The 19,408-nt window shown below is 37.4% G+C and overlaps 1 protein-coding gene across 4 annotated transcripts; it reads left to right on the top strand.

Annotated features, from left to right (window-relative positions):
- The first annotated feature begins 201 nt into the window (after window positions 1-201).
- LOC111609784 (mesoderm induction early response protein 2-like) lies at window positions 202-17,906 on the top strand. Of its 4 annotated transcripts, none has more exons than XM_023340234.1 (12): window positions 202-255; window positions 4,212-4,380; window positions 6,976-7,089; window positions 7,409-7,511; window positions 8,069-8,148; window positions 10,525-10,594; window positions 10,775-10,920; window positions 11,125-11,206; window positions 12,439-12,533; window positions 12,638-12,768; window positions 13,235-13,377; window positions 15,016-17,906. In XM_023340234.1, the coding sequence occupies exons 6-12, from the start codon at window positions 10,531-10,533 to the stop codon at window positions 15,429-15,431; spliced, it is 1,077 nt and encodes a 358-aa protein (XP_023196002.1). In that variant the 5' UTR covers window positions 202-255; window positions 4,212-4,380; window positions 6,976-7,089; window positions 7,409-7,511; window positions 8,069-8,148; window positions 10,525-10,530; the 3' UTR covers window positions 15,432-17,906. The 4 variants fall into 4 exon arrangements, with proteins under 4 accessions (XP_023196002.1, XP_023196004.1, XP_023196005.1 ...); XM_023340236.1 differs by lacking the exon at window positions 202-255 and adding an exon at window positions 363-423; XM_023340237.1 differs by lacking the exon at window positions 202-255 and adding an exon at window positions 538-582.
- Window positions 17,907-19,408: the final 1,502 nt, after the last annotated feature.

Below are 19,408 nucleotides of genomic sequence, written 5' to 3'. Positions count from 1 at the left end.
AGTTCATACTGAAAGTAGCGGCCGCTGTAGGTGTCTTTCCAAATGAACTATTTTACATAAGTATTAAAAAAAAACATTATTTGCCACATGGAAATAATTAAAAAAACAAATCTTAGAAAAAGTGGAGTTAAGTCAGACAAAGTTAAGGCAAAACTGCTCTTGCCGAGTCGTTGCGGCAATAAACGGAGTTGTACAGAGGAGCAGACATACAACATCCGGGCAACAGTAAGCTTGCGCAGAAACGGAATGGCGGAGGTAAGTGAGCGAAAACGAGGAATCTAATGAGCCGTAATGTTAGAGAAACTGTGCCGAATTTAGGACCTATGTCAACCCCGACGGCTCCCAGTATGACCGAGGGTTTCTCCGGCTGCTGAGCGGCGGCTGAAAGAGAGCTACGAGGCATTTTAGCACCGGGAAGCTGAGGTGGGGGGAAGAAACGGAGAGCCTCTCCGGCGTAGATCGTCTCTCTCCGCGTTCTTAGTGTTAAAGAGCCATTCCCCTCTCTGCCTTGATAGTACGGCAGTAGAAAACAATAGGGATCCCGGGGCCGGGTTCGACGCGGTGGTGCTGAACTATTTTCAGGTGCGTCCTCTCGGCAGGGTGGGTCGAGTTGAAAAGTTTTGGAGACATGACTTGACTCGGCGGCGGTGAACTTCCACCGTGCCTCTCGGAAACATTGTAAACTAGTAGTTTCCTTCTCGCAGCGAGCCGGGTGGAGGAAGAGATGTTCAGCACCAAGTCACAGGAAAGCGCCCCTGGTCAGACAGACAGCGCCCGATGGGGCTGGGACAAAAAGCAGCTTCTTACAGGACATTTGGTGTAGTTTAAAGTAGGTTGTGACATTTAGTCACTGCTGGCACTTTATCTGATTTAAGGATTTGGTTGTTAGGGTTCCTTATAGTGTCTGTTACCAAAGTTTTCTTTATTTTTTAGTTCTCCACTGTAAATGAGGTGCAATACAGGCCCGCAACTGGCTATGTAGAAATACATTCCTCCTAGCAGGAAGCATAATAAACTTATAACTTAGGGAAGACCCTTTTCTCACTTTTAGTCAGAAAAAGAGTTTTACTCTTGACTTTTATATTATTTGAGGCATTGACTTTGTTTTATGATTTATCACCTCATTGATCTTCAGTTTAATCTAAACTTTGTAAAAATGTTAAGTAGATGTGATCAAAACCCTATAAACTGACATCTTTTAAAAATGGAAGCCAATGAAATGCTGTAAATGATCAACAGAAAACTCAATTCAGAACATTGAATTGAATGTGGTTAAGTTGTATATTGTATTATCCCAATCTTGAAACAAAACATCTTTTGAAATCAGTCTATTGGTGTAAAATGTGTTGAGTCTGTGAGAGTTGAGCAGTGTGTCCCCAGCTTAAGTTAATGTCAGTAAAAACCTTCTGCAATGGCTGAACCTTATTAAGGGTTAATCAGAAACAACTTAAATCAAATGTTCAAAACTCCTGTCCCTATGCAGCAAACATTTGGATGTTATTGAGCTCTACAGAAGTCTGGTATTGAGCCATTCACTGGATTTGTTTGTGTTGAAACAGAGATGTATCTAAAAATGAGGATAGAAGCTCTTGATGATTGGAGATGGACAACTCTGTCTTGTATGTTTTGAGATGTGTACTGACTCCAAAGTTTGAATGTGTATGCTAATGCTCAGCTCAACCACATCCACAGTGCATACTTAAAGCAAGGTTTTTTTTTAGTTCCTTATTTTCAAGTTTTTGTCAAGAAAAGATGGACACGTCACACAAAAGATGGACGTTTTTAAATAATTGATTTTGGTATCATATTCTACATCAAAAAAGAAGTGAATAGAGGTTTCATTTTTACTTTAGGTGTACTGAAGCTCCTTTGTAAAATAAATAAATAAACACACCTTGCCAAACTAATCCCAGATATTATGTTTATATGGGCCTACCTAAATCTTAGACACATTTGGTGATGCTGGTTTCATTGTGGAGACAATACAATTCTATCCAGGACATCTTGTTCTTCTTTCCACTGAAGACTGTTCTTGATTACATTGGCTGACTGATTGGTACAGAACAATCACCATAAACAGAAGCCTCCTTGATGACACGGCTTGATACATAAATGACACTACTGGATATCTTCAGATTCTCAAATGAAAATAAGCTTGATCTATTATTTTACTGCTGCATCATGTTTCTTTGACTGATCACCATGCCTTCTTTTCAGCCTTGCCAGCTTTCGCAACACTTCTGGAAACCTCATTCCGGTTTGAAATCTTTTTCAGGGAGGGAGACCTTGCCGATACAGTACAACTATTCTGGGCTCAGTCTGTTGTTCCAGTCATGGTGCTTGAACAATGACATAAAAAAAACTCTTTCTAGCAGAGTTTGGCTGATGCTGGTTTGGGAAAATGGAGCAGCACCAAAAATTGATTAGATGTTTCCTTTTGTGACCTTTAAGGTAAAGTGGCACCTTCCTCCCTCTGGACCCTATGCCCCAAATGTGCCCCTGTGTAATCTTTTTGTCTGAAGATAACACATTATAAAGCAGCTTAGTGTGGAAGTTTTGAGCTGATCTACCTGAAAACAAGGTTCACAGTGTACAGTTGTTTGTTTTTTAATTGTTGTTCACAGCTATCTGCTAAGGACAAGTCAAGATGACTGACAGTCGAGACCAGTGCAGTTGCTGCAGCCAAGTCTTCATAATCTATCCCAAATTAGGTTTGTCTTGTTACATAACATGGGTGTCCCTGTAAAGCACTGTCAAACTAAAGTCCTCAAGGGCCAGTGTGGTGAAACTGTTAGACTCACGAGTGTATGAGTCGACACATCTGAATCACCTAATTGGGTCATTAGCAGGACTCTAGAACCTGAGCAAAATTACCTGTTTTCAAACACAGCAAAATAGTGCACATAGCCAAGTATCAAAATGTCAAATATTTAGGAATCACCAACTGAAAATGCAGACTTTTATACAAACCATGTTCACATTCACGCCAGCCACGTTTAGTCTGCTTTAATCAAACTCTAGTTCATTTGTCTTGAAAGTCCGGTTCATTTCAGGAAGCGTGAATGCGCAATCGAACTCTTACGTGGACCAAAAAGCAAACTCTGGTCTGCCTAACAACCTAGGTCTCTGTTTGATTAAAGTGAACTGTGGCGCAGTTCGAATGCGTATGTGGATTCCTGCTTTTGGAGTGTAGGTCACTACAAAAGCAGGAAACGACTATAGTGTAGGCTGTTCTGGGTCACTAGAACCAAAACAACTGCAAAAGAGTCTAATGCTAGAGGGAGAAATGGTTCTTAGTCCTTTCCAAAAAGAGAAATCCTACAACTGCTAGGATTTGACGCTACGTTTTGGTTTACATTTTGGGAAGAATTAAGTTGCCCTCATGTCTTTTTCGAGTTGTTTCCTTCAGCAGTTCTTGGCCATAACAGGCAAGGAGGGAGATCAGGTTTCTCAATTAGTTTGGATCGTTTGACACAGTGCAGTGTGAAAGTGAATTGCAGCAGCTGAAAATGTAACAAATGTTGCAATTTTGGTCCCCAACCGAACCAAGTCCACCAGAATATTAGGTGTGAAAACACCCTTCGGGAAGAAAATCTCACTAAAGGGTTCCTCTACAGTCTGCCTAAGAGATTTATCAAGTGACCCAAAATTATAGATAAGATGACACCAGCATTTCCTTCCTGCTTCAGCATGACTGAACTACTGTGCCAAAGCAAGGTCCATAAAGGTATGGATGAGCTAGCTTTGTGTGGAGCAGGAATTCAACATTGTTAAATAGATTTAGGATGAATTAGGGCAGATACAGCAAGTTGAGTCTTGTCCAACATCAGCGTCTGACCTCATAAATGCACTTCTTTAAGAAATGTCCAATATTCTCATAAACGCTCTTCTACACTATTGAGCTGTTATGGCTGTAAAGAGTAGGTTAGTATCATATAAAGTACTTTGGATTGCCACTCATGTTCATTTTTGTGAAGCCATTGACTTGATAAGTTTGGTGGTGTTGTATATTTTAAGCTCTGTTGGTAACAGATCTTAAAAAATGATGCTTTAAGAATGCAGCAGCTGGCTGGTTTACAATGTTCTGAACCAGGATCATTTATATGCTGTTTGTGTGTACATTGCACTTTGTGCCTCAGGTGTGCTATTTGTATGTTGCGAAACCCTTCTATATGAGTTTTTCCATAAAATGTGTGTATATGTGTTTGCAGGTGGGCGACAAGCAAATGAACATTAGCACAGACACTGTGGCCTAATGGAGAGTGGGCAAAGTACAGAGATGAAGGCCTTCAGCAGAAGAAACAGCAGTTGGAAGAAGTCATAGAGGATTTGGAGGAGACGCTTTCTCGCTCCAAGAAAATGGCTGCACAATCCCCAACAGTAAGTTAACTTTTGTCTCTCAAAATATGTTTCTGTGTCTATGACACATTTTTAAGACCTAGGGCTTTTTTTTTAGAAATCAATTGGAACTCATTTTCCCCAAAATAACTATATATTTAAAACAAATTCAAGGTTTCCCCCAGAAAACTTGCTAAGCCCAGTGGTTGGGTGCCAGGGTAGTCATTCATCCAGCGACCTGTCGTGTTTTTGAGTTTAAAAATGCTTAAAATTGACAGGAAATCTTAAGAGATCACTTGGTAATTATGTATTATTGTAAGATTAATACCTGAACACCAACTATAGAGTCTTAAAAATGCAAACATTTTTAAAAGACTTAAACAAATGAGCAATGCCCAGCCTTGTGGGGGTTCAAGTAAAGCCTGGTGGTCCACACTGGGGGGAACCCTGAAATTGTAAATATAAAATAATGGGGGCTAAACTATCTGTTTTATGAAAGGTCTTCCAATCTGACCCAAGTATCATTACAGTCTTCATCAAGGCTTTTTCAAATAATTAGCGTCAGGATCCCTGTCTCAAATCATTGCCCTGATACTTGATGATGGCATAGTGTCTGTAATTTTATGTCTTCCCAGTAATGGTGTTGGAGATGAAAAATCTTGAGGTTGTCATTATAACTTTGAGCTAATCAATCTATATTTCTCCTGACGAACTAAAGGGTTGAACTGAGTTGGGACAATTTGACAAATTTAACGGCCATCGACAAGCTGTGCCCTGTCAATGGCCGACAGGCTGGTCTTTTGTCTTTTTTTTATTTCTTTTTTTTAATCAATTTTTTCTATTTTTGACATGCGTTAGTTTCTTGACTAAGAACAATGTTTGACTGAAGACAAAAGATGCACCCCACAGAAAAATCATAAATAACCATGTTTTTAATAATATACACAACTCCTTCCAGCTGCAAGCAAAACTTGTAATTTTCTCCCAGAATGCCTCCAAGTGCAGCTGCGATTTATTTACTCTGACTTATAATAAAGACAAAAACTAGCAGTATCATATTTTCATAAAATATATACATTTATATAATAACCACAATGGTGGTCTTAGTGTCTTTTTTTCCCAATTTTATTATGTTTATGACCCATTCTAAATTCATATGTCTTACAAACTTAGTATGAAACGGCAAATACAAAAACTGGTCCAGCAAATGTGCTCGACCATAAAGAAAAATCTCAGTGTCAGTTTTAAAAGAAATTTTAAATGAGTTTGCTCATTAAAAATAAATAAATGACTGAATAAAAAACTATAATGTCTCCATACAGAATCAATAACAGAAATAAAGGAGAAATGTTTTTTTTTCTGGAATAAGTTCAAAACTTCTAATTATTTTTTATGGAAAACAAGTATGTTCAGCTTATTGGATTTGAACAGTATTTGCAGGTGATGAACAATGTTACCAGCATTCTGAAGGTGTACTTGTGGCCGGTACCTACAGATATTTTCATTCCATCTGCTACAGAATGACTGCTTTATTAATCCCCACAAGAGAAATTCACCCTGGCTGTTCTTTTCTGTATTTAGCCATTTTAGTAAAAAGATTTTCAAAAGTTTTGAAATTTCAGCAGACGTCTTTTGTTGATTGGCTCGTGATTTACGTCAATGCAAACTCCAAAAAAAAAAAAAAAAATTCAATCAAGCCAGTGAACCGACGGATTGCTGTGTGTTATCGGAGAGCTGCACAGTTTGGAGGCGCATAATTATAAGTTTAATCTTGAGCAACGCCTCTTAACTTCTGGAGCGGAATGACCGCAATTTCCCAGCACCACAAGCAGCAACTGTCTGAGGAATGGGAACGCAATGAAGAAGCGATAAACGGTGCAGCTCTGGTCAGCGTTATGACCGAGCCATAGCTTTGTCCCAACCGCTGTGAAACACCTGAACTACATGACATTAATTTGCCATAATGTGCGTTTTATCCATTGTTTGGAATTTTCTTTTAAATAAAATTCATGCATGGATGTTGTTTTACATCTTTTGACTGAATTAACTGAATCCAATAGGTTGCACATGCTTAAAAAAATTAAGTGCCACAATATAGATATACAGTATTTACATATATTGTAAAATAATCACCTAATTTGGACTGTTTTCAGGGCAGAAATAAATACCTGCAAAACTAAATGAACACAGGTAATGTAAAGCAGATTGGGTCTGTGTTGCTTTACATACAAACATATTTTTCCATTCACTGTAGTTACAGTATTTTGGGAGTTTTTCAGCATGAAGAACATGAAGTGCTGCTGGCCTGAACTTCCCTCTCAGTGTTGGATTTGTTTGCAACTTCTCACTTTTGCGCCAAAGCTATTCTTACATTTTGCTGCTCAATCGACTTGTTGAAAATAAAAACGTGACATATTGATATATTAATCTTCTGTGCCACACATTGTGAAAATATTTATATCAAATTTTGCTCCCTAAAAAGTCATGAATGTGCTTGAGAAACTGAAAATCAAAAGTCATATTTCAACTGTTTTTTTTAGGAAAACAAAACAGTTTTGTGGAATTAAAGCTGAAGTGGAATTAAATTACATTGTTATATTTTTTTTTCTCTCCTTTCTCTGTCATTTGCCCCTATAGGTCAGTGAGCTTCCCTTGGAGGAGCTACTGGCTTTATATGGATATCAAGTATCCAATCCACAGAAGGAAACATGTCCTATAACCACCACTCTGCCAGATATGACCCTGGATAAGGTGAGATTCAGCCAAAGCATATATCAACTAGTGCCGTCATTCATTTGTTATGCAACTTTCTCTAAAGATGTTCTGATTGTGGGTATTGGCTCAATTTACTTGAGCTATCTATGATTTTTGTGTATTCGGCCGATCACATTAAAGTAATGCACCAAAACATTAGGACAATTTCAAAACATTGCAACATAAGATTTTCACTTCCTCATTTGATCATTTGATAATTTCAAGGTGGCTTCTTGTAAGGTTGGCTTCAAATAAACACAAGGTTGATCATTGTTCTGCTGAGTTTTGTAGTGTTTGTTTTTTGTGTCTTGTACAGGATCAGAAGACGAATGACCTGTTTCATGGCAAGAAAGAGAAACAAGCTTCAGCCTATGATCTCACCTCCTCAAACACCTCAGATTTGCTGCCCAGCCTCCAGGGTAACACACAGGATTAATTACCCATAAAGATTTTCACACCAAAAGAAGTGTTGATAAAAGTATTTTTGGTTTTGTCCTTTTTATTCAAATAAAAGAGCTATAGTTATTTTCTGTCAAAATCATTTTTTTGATGCGTTGATATATAATGTTTATTTCACAGATTAGAGTTTTGTTTTTCCCTAAAGGAAGCTGAAATTTTTCTCACCACACCACTATTTTGATTATTATTTTGTAGAGATAAATATTTCTATACTTTTCTAAACAGCTAGTTGTTTTTTCATTTGAGTTGTGGATGTGTTCCTTGGAAACATTTTTCATCTCCAAACAATTACTTGGCTCTGTTTGCTTGTAATAATTTCTAATCTAATATTTGGACAATTTTCTTCACTTATTTCTAACATTTTTCTTACATTGAAGAAAGCCTTTCCATCAACAGTTCAAGTATTTGAGGTGTTCAGTGCGCTCGACATCACAGCTGATTTGGAGATGTTTTTCTTTTTTGAGGAATTCTGCTCAGGGTTGAATAATCCTCTTTGTGCCGTTTCTGTCTCTTTCAGACTGATACAAAGCGACGACTGTCAGCTCATCAGACGACGACACTGATGATTCTTCTATTCCGTCCAATGAAGAGCACAAGGTTAGCTACTCAGAATGATATCATGTTGAGTTGGTCACTGTGCAGTGGCTAGATAAACTGGAGTAATTCAGACTTATCACACATCCAGTTGTTTTAAATCTTTGTATCATTGTTCTAAATAGTGATATGGGCATTTTACATATGCAAGCAGTGGAGATTTTAATTCATTTCCGGTTTATTTTTTATTGAGGACAACACATTAAACTATGTTACATGTTAAAAACCCAAGTACAACTTTTGTTTGGTACTTTGGTTTTCTAGCCACAGGTTAATTGGCAAACTCGGTCCTTTGTTGAACCTTTTTAAAAGACAGCAGAATTAAAATGAAAGATTTCTGTCACACACATGCATACGCTGAATTACTGTGACTATTAGCAAAAAAAAAACATGAGATTGAATTTTACAGAAAAGTAGTTATCCACAAAAGGTAGGTTGGTATACATCAGTTTTCACATACAGTACAGACCAAATGTTTGGACACAACTGTGTGTCCTAACCTTTGGTCTGTATTCAGTACAGACCAAAGGTTTGGACACACCTTCTCATTGAATTCAATTAGAAAGTGCGTCCAAACTTTTGGTCTGTATTGAGTACAGACCAAAAGTTTGGACACACAGTTGTGTCCAAACATTTGGTCTGTACGGTATATTTTTATTTTCTTCATTGTTTCACCTCTAAATGAGAAGGAACATTTAACAGATCAAACTGTATCTGCCATACTTGAATAGCAGGCTCTCTTCTATTTCCCATTTTGATAAATATCAAAGAGAAATGTATCTATTTTTTACTAGACGTTCATACTCCAGGGATATGGGGTATGTAATGGGATTGTTAATATTAGATATCATTTGTAGGAATTTTTGGACCAATTTTGCTGATTTATTTATAAATGAGCAAGTCCTTCTCTATGTAGCTGTAGATGAAGTGTGGGCCAAATATCTGAATGAAAGTCCTCTCATTCTTCAGATTCTTTTTGTCAAGTAATGCATTATTTCTAAATGATTTTTTTCCCTCCAAAAATGCCTTTTAATTTACTTACAGATTAATTTTGACCAAAAAACAATTTGGAAATAAGGTTTGGCTCTTCAAACTCTTAATTATATAAATGAGTGCCACCTCCAGCATCACAAAAAGATAAATAAAATTAGGCTCTAAATATTTATGCATGTACAAATACACAATGCTGTATATTTAAAACGTCAGGTGAGCCTCCACTGGCAATAAACAAAAATGGGTCCCATGGTGCGACGCCAAAGGCGAAAACTCTTTCTATTACACCTTTTAGTTCAAATGTAATTCTAGACTCTGTAACTTTAAAATGACTGGTATTTATGAGTCCAGTCATTTGAAATATTAGGATTCTTTATTCAATTAGATACTCAAATTATCAGCTACGGTTATCTTCATTTGACGGCAATATAATTAAAATATATATGAAGAAAAACTAATTTGTGCTTCTACATAAAGACACAAAATACGAGTGGAAAGACAAAAAACATGTCAGCAACATTTGAATTTTAGTTTGTCCTATAATTTCTTTCAGTGATCACAGGGTTTTTTAAAAAAAAATATGGTGTTGTTTGGTTTTGTTAATTTCTTTATTGATCATTTCTATTGTGTATACTGTCTACAAATATTACTTTTAAAAACATTGTAATGATATATTTTCAAATATTTGCACAGTGGCGCAGTTAGAAGCACTGTTGCCTTGCAGCAAGAAGGTCCTGAGTTCGATTCCCGGCCCAGGGTCTTTCTGTATGGAGTTTTGCATGTTCTCCCTGTGCATGTGTGGGTTCTCTCTGGGTACTCTGGCTTCCTCCCACAGTCCAAAAACATGACTATTAGGTTAATTGGTCTTTCTAAATTCTCCTAGGTGTGAGTGTGTGTGTGCATGGTTGTTTGTCCTGTCTGTCTCTGTGTTGCCCTGCGACACACTGTCCAGTGTGACCCCGCCTCTCGCCCGAAAGGTTCGCTGGAAATAGGCACCAGCACCCTTCCTGACCCCAGGGACAAGGGTGTTAGACGATGGATGGATGCAGTAACAGTTGTTCCTCACTGAAAGTAAAGCTAATCCATTAAAAATATAGTAACACTGGACTTGAATGAGTTTGTGACATTGTGGATCTGAAATAGTGTCAGCATGGTACTGAACCAGTCAGAAATGAGCTTTTCATATGTATTTATTTATTTGTTCTTATTTTTCCACAACAAATATAGACCAAATCTAGCTAAAATTAAGCAGCTTAATGTATACTGCCTCTTATCAGACTCTTGGACTGTTATGTAAACTCTGCTTTAATTCAGTGTTTCTAAGATCATCTTCATCTTGTAGTGAATGCTCAGATTTGAACCATTTTATTGTTTTTTTTTCTACAGGAAATCATGGTCGGCTCCATGTATCAAGCAAAAATCCCACCAATAAATCCACATTTATCTGAGGAGAGAGGTGAAAATGATTGTTTGTGGAGTGCATTTGTTGAGTAGACCCTGTAGACATTGTACCATAAATATTTATCTGTAGAGATTCTAAAAATTAGAAACTTAGTATAAAAGAAGAGACTGCTACGCACAGACCTGTCATCATTCTCACAATTTCCATCTTCCTCTTCTGCTTTCGCTCCTCCAGCTTACAACCACGACGACCAGGTGCTGTGGAGGCCCGAGGTTTTGCCTGTACAGGAAGTAGAGAAATTTTTGCAGAATGTACAGAGACTTGGTGGCAAGGAGGGGGCGGTATTGACCCAAACAGCCACTATCCAAGACAATGAGCAGGTACATCATTAGTGTGGCATTTTATGCTATTCACATCACCACTGCCTGCAGCTGTAGGTGACTGCATTAAAATTTATAATATTGTTTGTTTGCTAAACAAGCCAAAGGAACTGGGATAATGTAGCAGGAGTCGTTATTAGTTAATTTTTTTTGTCATGTGGGATTAAGTTTTGATTTCTGCCTTCTTTCTGGCTCAACATTCAGGCACTGTATGAACTAGTGAAATGCAACTTCAATGCAGAAGAAGCACTGAGACGGTTACGTTTCAATGTGAAAGTATTCAGTGGTAAGACTCTTCCTGTTGTCATGGATGACTTTTTTTTTACGTGATCTGATTTGTACGATCCTATTCATGGAAGCACCTAGTATTGAACCACATAGTTAAACCTAACAACACTGTTAAACTTTAGCAAAGTTCTAATGTTTGTGACCATTTAGACCATTTGCTCTTTTATCATTTGCTTAATATAATCTGCTTCCCGACTGGCCGTCAGCTTGAAAGGTGGTTCACGGTTTATATCTGCTGTATTCATTTTGGAGGAAAAAGAATAACCTGTTTAACAGGTTTAAAAAAAAAAAACCTCACTGGCTGTTTTTCAGGAACTCATTCCAGATGTGCGGCTGCACATAGAATTAAAACACTTTGTTTCAAAATAAATTAAAGAACAATGAGTCTCATGTGAAAGAGATATATTGAAACTTCTTTAAAAGCCATGACTCACTTTTACTTTATGAAACTATATACGCTTATAACAGGATGTTTGACTTTGTAACTTGTCAGACTGTATACTTTAGGCCATTTACCGTTTGGAATACCAGTTTGTGCCCAAGCTTAAACTTGATGATGTCTTCATCAGCAATATTTATTTTTAGTAAATATTTTCACACAAGGTTTTTGTTGTGATGATGATGACATGTATTTTTCATAATGTCACACAGGGAATCATTTGGTTTGAAGTAATGCCTTACATATATCTATGGGTGTATCTCCTTCTAATCTAAATGCTGTGAATAAACCTATCAGAAGCTTTCAAAACCGTTACATCATCAACTCGGTTTTTCCAGATTTTTTGAATGATGGGCTGCTTTTATGTAAACTCCTCAATTAAAAAAGAAATCCTAAAAAAAAAAAAAAACACTCTCAATAATTCTGCCATTTTGCAAATATAAATAATTTTGGTAATCCTAACAGAGAAGAGGTGGAAATGTTAAGTATGATTTAGTGTAAGAAAGTGAATTTAAAAATGTTGCGCCGCTTTTGTCAGTGGTTTCCACTGTACTTTAGCTATTCTTTAGCTATATTTCTATGGTACATGTGCAGTAAAACCATGTCGTTTTCCCAAAACCCTGTGACTTTATTCCACCACAAAACTTGATTGTGTTGAGTTGTGGCGCTCCAGCTTAGAAGTGTGCTGGTAGATTTTCAGCAGGAGGTGAATGATTTTTGTTATCAATAACATGTGCTTAACCTGAACTAGTTTGCAGGATCTCAGTTCTCTGTGTACCTACTGCTTTTAGAGGAGCTGTGTTCTTGGAGCGAGGAGGAGTGTAGGAACTTTGAGAATGGCTACCGTGTTTATGGGAAAAACTTCCATCTCATTCAGGCTAATAAGGTATGTGATCAAATTTAGAGCTTTTGATCCTTAATCTAGCCTCAAAATGTGACTGATTGTTTTAAATACTTGTTTCTAAAAATGATTGAAACCTTTCTCCACAGGTACGAACTCGCTCCGTTGGTGAGTGTGTGGCATATTACTACATGTGGAAGAAATCGGAGCGCCACATGTTCTTCACCCAGCAGGCCACAAGGGTGAGCCGAAAAAAGTACATCATGCAGTCGGAGAACATGTGAGTACTTCTGCAGAAATGCTTTGGGTTAAATGACGCTAACTTGTTTGTTAGTATAAACTGGAAGACGGTTATAGACTATTTGTAATATTGGGAAAAAATGTTCCTATAAATTAATTCTATTTTATTTGGATTTGATAGACCAACAAATCATAGTACAAAACTTGGAAGTGGGAAAAATGTGACATTATAGCTTTGCTATAAAATTGGGTGGTAGAATTGGGGTTATAATAATATACACAAATAGCTTGCCCTAGTCAAGCTATATTGGTCATATATTAATATGACCAATAAGCATGCCATGACCCCTCCTCTCTCTCTCTCTTTGTCTTTCTCTTTCTCCTAGTATCAGTTACATCTGAGTGTGTGAAGCAATGAGTGAACTCTACCATGACATCATCTGTGTCAAATGTGTGTGTACACTTTAAAGTTGCACATAATTTGTGATTGTGCTTCTGTATTTTAGTGAGGATGGAGACCAGGATGGAGAGGGTGGAGATCTCGAGGGAAGCAACAATTCTTTGGGGTTACTGTCACAGATCTCAATAACCTCTGGACAAATGGAGTCCCGGTTTCCTTCAAGTACAAGTCTGGATCTAAACAAACAAGGTGCGAATCAGGAATAGATCAATAAATGAGCTGTGAAACTGAGTTTGTTCTGCTGTAAAATTACTCTTTCTTACAGAAGGTCATTAAAACATGCAAGTGACAGTACTTAAGTATATACAGTACAGACCAAAAGTTTGGACACACTTTTTAATTCAATGAGTTTCCTTTATTTTCATGACTATTGACATTGTAGATTCACACCGAAGGCATCAAAACTATGAATAACACATGTGGAAATATGCACTAAACAAAAAAGTGTAAAACAACTGAAAATACCCCTTATATTCTAGTTTCTTCAAAGTAGCAACCTTTTGCTGTGATTACTGCTTTGCACACACTCTGCATTTTCTTGATGAGCTTCAAGAGGTAGTCACCTGAAATGGTTTTCACTTCATAGGTGCCCTGTCAGGTTAATAAGTGGGATTTCTTGCCTTATAAATAGTCATGAAAATAAAGAAAACCCATTGAATTAGAAAGGTGTGTCCAAACTTTTGGTCTGTACTGTACATGTTGTGCGGAACTACAGTGACAATGAACATTTAATTTGAACTTTCCTAAAAAGTTAGAGAAAACCTCCAGCATAAATGGAAACCAAATCCTAATAGTCATATATGCAGTTTCTTGGCCTTTACTGTGCAGAATTCTTCAGTTTATTTTTTTGGCATCGAGATCACATCATTTGCTTCATCTTCATTATGTTTTGTTATGTCTCCCCACCTTTGTTTTCTCCCATCCTTACTGTCGCGTGCTGTTCTGTTTGTGCATGCACGTATGCATGTCTCTGTTTGTTGGGTGTGCATGTTTGTCTGTGCACGGTTCATGTTGGCATTCTGCTCCAGAAGAAGAAGGCCGCCCCAGGCGCAGACGAACGCCCCGCTTTCTCTTAAAGCCATGACCTCCGTCCACACACGCTACAGAAAGCAGGCTGGGCCTGCAGGTAAAGAAAACAGGGTGAACTAATGTGAACAAAAAGAACAAATAACTTGGCTCTTGTTGATGTTTACAATCTGTTTTTAAGATTGTCACTACAAAGTTACAATAATTTCATGTGCATCAGTGTTTCCTCACACATTGTCACCAAAACGCAATAACACCCTTTATGATTCCACATTTAGTTACTTTACAGAATCTATGAACTTGTGCTCAGAGAGCTGCAGACTCTTGTCTCTTGGCAAATATTTATTTCATTACTTCCCAGAAGCCTGAAATCTTTTCACTGCTATCCACTTATGATCTGCCTCGCTATTCCTTCTTCCTTTTTAAAAGTGACTGGTGATCTTCTGACTGAAGTTCAGCAAAAAGATTTTGTTTTAGTAATGTGAATTGGCGATAGATAAGTAAACTGAATTGAACTGAATAAAGTAACTTTAATTTGTCTTCATATTTGCGTCATTTGATGAAGTTCTCAAAATAGACAAATTCCTTCTTTCCTTCCTCTTCCTAATATTGTTGCATACAGTCTTTGAAGGGCATTTGTTTTATTTTTGCTGTTATTTTTTAAATTGAGATTTGATGGAATATTTTTGTTTAATGATCTATGAATAAAAATATTGAAAAATCAAAAACAGAGTTAGTGTCTGATGAGCCTCAGTGGTTTTACTGATCAGACGTGATCTGAATTTGTCTCTTTGTACCCAGACGGTGAGCTGGTGATGAGTCTGTCCGAGCTGTGTCCCGACGAATGTCCTCAGCAGCTCTTCGACTGTCCGTTCTCTTACCCATCCATGGACGAGCTTGGAGACGCTGACTCGGATCGTCCCTCAGCTCCGGTTCAGCTCCAGTCTCAGCCCTCTGACCAGTGCTCTGAGTGGGGCCGTGGAAACCCGCCGTCCCGCCTTGACGACGACCACGGCTTCCTGAACTCCTGTTTCTACCACCTGCAGATGCACGGCAGGCCCTTCGTTTCCGACGGCCCTGGTTGTGGTGCCGCAGGCGGTGGGACTCACGCACCCCGCAGGCTGCAGGTGGAATTTAACCTTCCCTCCACCTCGGCTTCCTCGGCCGCTGTTCTCTCATCAAACTTCCAGGCATTTGGCAGCCTGCTGCACCCCTAGCCCTTTTAACGTTCGGGCAGAGTGTAACGTACACAGAAGAATATCATCCGTTTACTCTCTCTGCAGACAGATATTTAATTGGTCAAACAGTTTTTACCTTTGAAAAAGATGGAGCTGTTGCTCTGGAGGAGGCCTTACCATCAACGTCCGTCCGTTGTTGAATGCTGAGTGTTTAATTTATGACTGTCAGCCATTGATCGTGTTTATATCTATTAATTACAATTTGTAACAACACAGTGTAGGGGATGAAAGCTGCAGACCAGTTTTCTCAATCACATCCATTTTCTGAGTCGTAACTTATTCAGGTTTTTTTTTTTTTCTTATCATTATTCCTGGGAAGAAGAAGTTGGGCAAAAGAGCCAGCAACTTGTTTGTCTTTTTTTCTATCGCTTTTATTGCTGCTGTTGTTTCAGACGATTTTCCATCACACACATCAGATGCTCAATCTTGGCAAGTTTTTTATATGGAAATTATTTCCCCCCCTCTTCCTCCACCCTGCCTGTTGTGTTTAGGTTTTTTAGCAGAACTTTTTCATATTTACAATGAAACCTGTAACAAAATTGTATATATAGATTTGTTTTAAACATGAAGCCACAAAGGAGCTCTATAATTCATTAAAACTTCATTCTACCCATTTTAATAAGTTGATTAAATTGTACTTGACATGCGTGAATCAATTGGCCAGAGAACTGAGCCAAATTTGACCCCGATTGTCAAGTCAAAACCTTTAACCTGTGGGTTTTTTCAGTTTATTAAATGCATAATAATGAGCTACACCCACTATTTTCTGTCTACAATGCATCAATCAACAACATGAACTCTGCTGCACTAGCCTGCATCGGCTTCTTTGTCTGATTTTTGGTAAATCAGATACAAATTAGGGAGCTATGCTTTAATTTTAGAAGTAGGGATACTGGAAAAAAAAATGTATTGGTGCATTCTTTTCCTTTTTTTACATCAAATGCAATATAAACAGGTTTATGTATCACTGACTTCTGTGTCTCCGTGTACAGTTTGTCAGTTCCTGCAAGATCATTGTGTACCTTAGCATATAATGAGAAGCACTCGTCCTTGAACGGCTTCATGTTTAAGGATGAAGCCGGATGAAGGATGAATGTTCTAGTCTGAAGGTAAAGTTCTCTTCTTTGTTTTCATCTGGTTCACATTCCTTTCAGCCAAGGAGTGACCCGTCCTTTACTTCCAACCTGAACTTCTGGTTTCTGTCTGGGCTTTATTTATTATTAGCTGAATACTCCCAATTTTCTTTTTAAAAAAAATAAGAACAACTGAGTTATGCACATTTACTAATCAACATTGGGATCGTTATTTCATCAGAATATGTTTCAGGTGTGAAATTGCTCTGGTTTAATCGATAACGTAATACAGCTCTTGTTTTGAATCCCTGCCGTTTCTTTGCTTTTTGATTTACAAAAAAGCCTGAATGAAGCAAACTTCTTTAAAGTAAACAAACAGCAGCACTCAGGAAATGTATGTAGAGTAAAAATTGTTGTTCATGTCTGACTGGGACAAGCAATGTCCCAGTCAGACACTTTATTTGCTTATTTATCTAATAATGGTAATAAGAGTTGAAATGCCCTTTTTTAGTCATGTTCATATTGTTTATATTTACGTGTTGTTGCATTTTGCCGACTCTAAAAGAGCAAAAGGTTCCACAGATGAACTGGACCCACTTCGTCTGTTTTCACTCATTTCTTATTTCCTTTTCTAACTGGCTGTGTGATCCATGTTGAAATCAGAGTCCATCTTTTTATTTTATTTTATCTTTAAAAACACAGGTAAAGTTGAGGCAAGACGGTGAAGACAGAAAAAAATGAGCGGAAATCTTTTATTTCCTTTTGTTCTTAAGAATATATATATAGGCACATACATGTATTCAAATTATAAATTGCTTTCATCATATTTCTTTTTAAATATATTTTGTAAATAAAATGTGAAATTAAACTTACCAGTGTAAACATTAAACTGTACTGTTATTTAAATCACTCTGAAATGATGTAATCTGATCTACTTGCAGTGTCCTGGCATTTGCTTTATTTGCTCCCTTTACCTAAAGATGTAGTAGTTTGGATGGAGAGGTTAAAAAGAATGGAAAATGATGTCATTTTGCAAATATATCAATCACCATTTAATCCAGTTTCACCATTGAGTGTACTTTAGTAATACTATCAGAATCCCACATCTTGGTTTGGCAATATCTGAGCATGGACGTTTTCCAAATTTCTCAGATTCTGTTCACACTGCACCTCTCACTAGAACATTTTAAAACTGAAATGTTATGTCATTTGAAGTCATTCTTTTATTAATTTGATAATTTATGCTGATAAATAAAATCTCTATCTTCAGTGTTCTATCAGGCATCTGAAGATTTTGGGGTCAACGCTGCTAGAAAGTTAGAAACGTTTTAGAAAGTTTTAGTTCCATCTGAAAATAAAATAACCCCAGATCAATATTCTACCACCATGTCTCACTATGTCTGACATTTTTCTGGTGTTGCTTCATGTTGTTTATTTAGAAAGGTGGTGCAACAGGGTTGTCATGGTTTCATCATCACGAGGTTTAGGGACAACCAGGCCTGGATGCTTCTGCAGATGATTTCTGTGTTCCAACCTTATCAAATAGTACAACTATACGGAGAATACTGCAGCTTGTTGTCATGAGTAACACAAACAGTATTTGTCAAATATATCCTGTGGCTCCTTTAGTGTTGCGGTTGCTATCTGAATGATCTCCCTCAACAATTTTCCATTTAGCTTTTGCAATGTGACCATGCCAGATTTTTACTGATCGTTTTTCCACTGCGTCATGAAATGTTGATGATGCCGAACGACGTGTACAGCACAGGTCTTGGCGTGGAAAGAGGATTTTAACTTGTGTCTACTTATATTTATGATTTCAAAGGGGAGAGACTTTTTCAAATTGGATCAGGCTGGTTTGGAAATCTTTTCTGACTAAATCTTTTGTTTATTTGTGTATTCAGTTTATATTTAGCACTATGTCACTTCTCCCTTTTATCACTATGTGACCTTCTAAAGCATGGAGAGAAACTTCAATGCATTTTAGTTTTTTCTGTCTCACTGACTTTGATTCAGAGCTTGGTACCGATAAAACAAGTGGACCTGGAAGCGCACCTCAGCTCTTGTTTCCTCCTGCATCCTTATACTAGTCTTACATACTTAATATACACAATGAAACACAATTACCAGCTTTTGTTACGTTCTTATATCTCATATTTGATACAGAAAAACAACAAAATAATTGCACTACTGCAACTTATTCAGGATGTGTCTGACGAGTGGACTTCAAGTCTGGCAGCATAAAGTTGGCAAAAAGATGTGCAAGAACAACATGTCTGTGTTTTTATGTCAGTTTTTACTGAGCGACCAGAAAGGTGCTGCTTTTTGCTCCTGGTCTCAGATGTCAGATTCCTTGAAAGCAAAAAATCCTGTTAACAAGCATAGCAGTAAAACAGGAACTATAAAAACAATTGTTGACATTTGAGTTCAGTGAAAAGAATGTCAGTGTATCATAGCAGAATTAAATGCCGGTCTTCTGAGTTCAGCTAGCCTTAATTAATTACTTTGGAAATGTTTTATTTAAAAAATAAAAGACTGTTTTGTTTTAATACCACTTGATCCCAAGTGGGAATAATTCAAGAAATCGTCTGAAATAAACTGGTTTTATTTTCAGTACAAACCCATTCTGCCAAAAAGTCACTTTTAAGTAAGCAAACAATCAAACAAACAAGTTGCTTAAAGGCAGAATGCAAAAGAAATCAATATATATTTTTGAAAGGTGTGCATCCTGGCACAATTGCAGCAAAACTAACAGCATATGAGAAAAACAACATCAGCAGTCAGGTGTGGTGGTAATGGGATGATCTGGAAATGCTTTACTTTTGATGTAATTTTTGCCCTAACTGATTGAACCATGGACTCTGCAGAAAATCCTTAAGTAGA

This window comes from Xiphophorus maculatus, chromosome 9 (genome assembly GCF_002775205.1).
Source record: "Xiphophorus maculatus strain JP 163 A chromosome 9, X_maculatus-5.0-male, whole genome shotgun sequence".
In the NCBI taxonomy this organism is placed as follows: Eukaryota; Metazoa; Chordata; class Actinopteri; order Cyprinodontiformes; family Poeciliidae; genus Xiphophorus; species Xiphophorus maculatus.
The sequence above is the reverse complement of the archived record's forward strand: the minus strand, read 5'-3'. Positions and strand labels throughout refer to the sequence as shown.

Coding starts and splice junctions, on each gene's coding strand:
- LOC111609784 (XM_023340234.1), top strand. CDS start 10,531: ATGGTCGGCTCCATGTATCAAGCAAAAATCCCACCAATAAATCCACAT. Junction 11,207..12,438: donor CAATGTGAAAGTATTCAGTG/GTAAGACTCTTC, acceptor TACTGCTTTTAG/AGGAGCTGTGTTCTTGGAGC. Junction 13,378..15,015: donor TCTGGATCTAAACAAACAAG/GTGCGAATCAGG, acceptor CTTTGTACCCAG/ACGGTGAGCTGGTGATGAGT.